The sequence below is a fragment of the Plectropomus leopardus genome, unplaced genomic scaffold (genome assembly GCF_008729295.1).
Source record: "Plectropomus leopardus isolate mb unplaced genomic scaffold, YSFRI_Pleo_2.0 unplaced_scaffold1133, whole genome shotgun sequence".
Taxonomy (NCBI): Eukaryota; Metazoa; Chordata; class Actinopteri; order Perciformes; family Serranidae; genus Plectropomus; species Plectropomus leopardus.
In genome coordinates, this window is record NW_024611984.1 from 1,948 (window position 1) to 6,135 (window position 4,188).

A 4,188-nucleotide genomic window follows, 5' to 3' on the forward strand; every position below is an offset into this window, starting at 1 on the left:
CTCGTTAGCCCTCAGTTTGACCTCTCAGGCTGACTTTCTTTTTTTTTTAGCTTGGATTCGTAAAACGTTTGCAGATACAGGTGTGAAGCGACAGGTGTGTAATAATCTCAGGTGTGTGTTTATTGTTAGCACACTGCAGTGTTTGTTTGGGAGAGTTTGTCGGAGGACACGGACAGCAGGCAGGCAGTTACAGTCACCTGTAAGACTGCACTCAGGGTGAAAAGGGGGCCCTGTGGCCCTGAAAGAGACTAAAACTCAGCTGTCTCCGGACGGGACTTTGTTGGACACGTTCACCGTGCGTGCCCGCGCGTGCAGCCGCTGAATGATCACCGACAACTCGTTATTTTTAACGTTAAATCGATTATTTCTAGCAGTGAACGTGTTTCCTGTCAGGCGCCGCTCAGGACGCCTCTTTCCGCGGGCATTCTCCCGCCTCTCCCCGTGCTGTGACCAATCAGAGAACCGCTGGGCTCCGAGCGGCCCTCTGATTGGTCACAGCTCGGGAGAGGATGAGCTCGGCTCGGCACGCCATTGGCGGGCTCTGTGGTCACTCACGTGGCCTCGGCTGGCGTATATAAGCGCGCGCTGAGGGTTGTGAGCACGACGAGAAGAAAGTAGCAGCTAATCAGTTAGCCGCGGCTAAAAGCGCGAACACTGCTGTGAAGTCATCAACCCGCGCGTGCACGCACTGACACACGCGCGCAGACCCCTGCGGAGGCGCGTGTCACCGCACAGAGCGGGCTCGCGCCTGTTTCGGGACTTGTTTTTCATGTTAGCTGCACGCTAGCTACTTCCTGCATGTTAGCGGCTAACGGAGGAGCTAACTGTTTACCAGCAGGTCTGATAATTATTCATGACGGCGAGCTGTGATTGGTGCAGCCGGCGACAGGGGCGGGGCTAGAGAGAGGCGGCCTCTTCCTGCAGACCACAGTGAGTATCGATTATCGATCAATGATCAGTGATCAGTAACTGTGTGCAGCACATAGTGAGCATCATTACTGATTATCCATCACTGATCAATATCTCCTGAGCAGAGTATTCAGATACTTTACTGCAGTAAAAGTACTAACTAGCACTGTAAACATACTCTGTTACAGTAAAGTACTTACAGAAACACTGTAAAAATACTCTTTCACAGTACTACCATCACCATCACCACACTGTTAAAATGTTCTGTTACTTTTACAATACTAATACTGTACTGTAAACATCCTGTAAAAGTACCAATACCACACAGTAAAAATACTTTTATAGGCTAAAAGTCCCAACAGACACACCGTTTCAATATGCTGTTACAGTTAAAGTACGAACACTACAGTGTAAAAATACTCTTACAGTAAATTCACTCTGCTAAAGTCATAGTACTCTGTTACAGTAAATATACTAAACTGCACTGTAAAGATACCTTGTTAGTAAAAGCTAGTAAAATTATGTACTACATAACATACTCTCTTACAGTAGATATATTTTGTTAACATTAAAAGTACTTTATTACTGTAAAAGTACTCTGTTACCGTGTTAATTGGTGAATCAAACTGACCCCGCCCCCTCTATCTGTAGGTCACTGTGATTGGCTTATCTACAATGATGTCACTGGACAAAGAGACTGTTCTCCCTCCTGAGGTCAGCCCCGCCTTCCCGGCCCCTGTCAGCCTATCAGAACAGTCCCAGGTGGCCAAGACCCGCCCTCTCCGTCCTAAGAATGGTCTCCAGTTGCCTGGCAACAGTCAGCCCCCCCTCCCATCTGCTCTGCCCACTCAGCGAATCACAAAGAGGCGGTACTCTGTGGGAGTCGGCTTCAAGGGGCTGGCAAAGCGCCGCCGCCGCGCCAACAGTGACAGCCAATCAGAGCCCGTGCTGCCGAGTCACTTCCTGTTGGGCGGAAACATCTTTGACCCGCTGAACCTGAACTCGCTGCTGGACGAAGACGTCAACAGGTGAGACGTTAATGAAACAAGACATCAACAGGTGAGATGTTAATGAAACAAGACATCAACAGGTGAGAAAGGTGTATTTAATCAAAAACCAGCCCATAATTCAGGCGTCAAAGGGTTAATCTCCTCTTTCTCAGGGCGACAAATCAGCAGACACCGAAGTGCTCGCCCCTGCCGTCGCGGGGCGGAGACCCCGTAGAGATCCTGGTTCCCCGTGACATCACAGACCCCCTGAACCTGAAAGGAGGGGGCGGGGACGGCGAGAGGGGAGGAGGCGTCCTGCTGTCCCCCCTGAAGACCAGGAGGAGACACCGCAACAGACACCACGGAGGAGGAGGAGGAGGAGGAGCAGAGAGGGAGGCGCTACCTGCCCGACTGTTCCCCTCCACAGCTCCACCCACAGGTGAGCCTGGAAAGTCATGGATTTCATGGAGTCACATTTTCCAGGTCTGCAAAATTGAACCAGTGAAAGTCATTGAAAGTTTTTGACAAATCTTAGAAATGTGTGGTGCATAATAAATGAAATGACATTAATGTGAGATAACGGTGAATTCATCATTAGCTGTAGCGTCAACATGTTAAGGTGAAAAACTTATGGTGACTATTTTCTTCTTTATTAAAATTTGTGTGATTATTATTTTTAAATTTTTCACCCCTTTTTTAAAAAATGGTGGTGATTTCATTGAATTTTTTTTGACATTGTCTTTTTTCTTCCTTAAAAAAATTATTTTGTTTGAGCATCAGCGTGTTATTAACGTGTCTGCAGTTCCTCTGCTGACCAGAGAGGGCAGCGTGCCAGCCTCTCCTCTCCCCTGTGAACTCAACACGGCCATCACCTGTCGGGATGACGTAGCCCCGCCCCCTATCCTCCCCAGGAGACACACCCACCCTCCACCAGGCCATGCCCACAAGCCCGGTAACCAGGGAGACGGCCGCCAACGGAGACGGCGGCGCACAACCTCGACAAGGTCGGCAGACTGCGCCGCAGACACTGTTACCACGGCCGTCACTGTTCAGCCAACCAAATTCCAGACACCGCTGGTAGGCGGGGCTAAAGCCGGCAGGTGAGTGTCACACCTGACTGCGTTCATTCAAAGTACCGCAGAGTCACGGATGTAAGTAAGAACACTGAGGGCCCAAAATAGATCCTTGTGGTACGCCACGTTATATAAACTGCTCTCCTCCACTGAGCCGCCGCCGTCTGTCTCCTCCGAAACCGATTTAAAGACTCGACAGAGCAGAGAGGAAACAGACGTTTTAAACCGACTCGCCACTAAAACAGTGCTCTGGACGTGAACTTCCTGTAGTCTGAGTGGCCGCCTGGTCACGTGACTTTTGCTCCGCCCCCTGCAGGTTTGGAGGACCTCGGCTCGGTTCCGCCCAGCCGCCACAGAAGAAGGAGAAACACCGCTACCAACACGGCAACCACAGCCGTTACTATGGTTACCATGGTTTCTACAGCGACAGGTGGGAAGGGCGTGTCGGGCCGGAGGAGGACCCGCGGCTTCGCCTCCTGGAAGCCGATTGGTTCAGAGACAAGAAGGTGCTGGACGTGGGCTGCAGCGCCGGTCACCTGACGCTGGGCATCGCCCGCAAGTTCGACCCCACCCACATCCTGGGGGTGGAGCTAGACCCGCGATTGGTCCATGCCGCCAAGCAGAACATCAGGCACTTCCTCTCACATGACCTGGTGGTAGCGGAGAGGAGCAGTGGCGGGGGGGAGGGGGTGATGAAGGAGGCGCAGCGGGCTCTGCGCCTCCTCCCCCTTCCCCTCTCCTTCAGGGTGAGCCGAGGCCCCCTCGCTGCTCCGCCCCTCCTCCCCCCGTCCTCGCTGTCCTCCAGGTTCCCCGCCAATGTCTTCTTCATCCAGGTGAGTGTAACACCTGTCCCCACCCCCTCCCCTTTGTGACATCATCACCACAGTTGTGGCTCCTCCCACAGGGGGACTATGTGTCAGAGCAGGGGGCGTGGCCTGGCCGTGGACAGTATGATGTCATCATGTGTCTGGGTGTGACCAAATGGGTGCACCTGCAGTCAGGTGACGGGGGCGTGACCACGCTCTTCAGGCGAGCCTATCAGAGCCTGTCGTCGGGCGGATTATTCATCCTGGAGCCGCAACCCTGGAGCAGCTACACACACAGCAAGAGAGCCTCGGTAACACACACACATATATATATATATACACATACACACACACACATACACACACACACACACACACACATATACACACATGCACACACATATATATACA

At 52.1% G+C, this 4,188-nt stretch overlaps 1 protein-coding gene across 1 annotated transcript; it reads left to right on the top strand.

Moving 5' to 3' along the window:
- Positions 1-614: 614 nt before the first annotated feature.
- LOC121963460 (7SK snRNA methylphosphate capping enzyme-like) lies at positions 615-4,144 on the top strand (the record flags this gene model as incomplete). The annotated part of the gene is made up of 6 exons (XM_042513743.1): positions 615-930; positions 1,561-1,937; positions 2,072-2,337; positions 2,701-2,998; positions 3,288-3,804; positions 3,876-4,144. Coding segments are annotated over exons 2-6 (1,703 nt in total), but the record flags the coding sequence as incomplete, so codon positions are not given.
- Between the last annotated feature and the right edge of the window lie 44 nt (positions 4,145-4,188).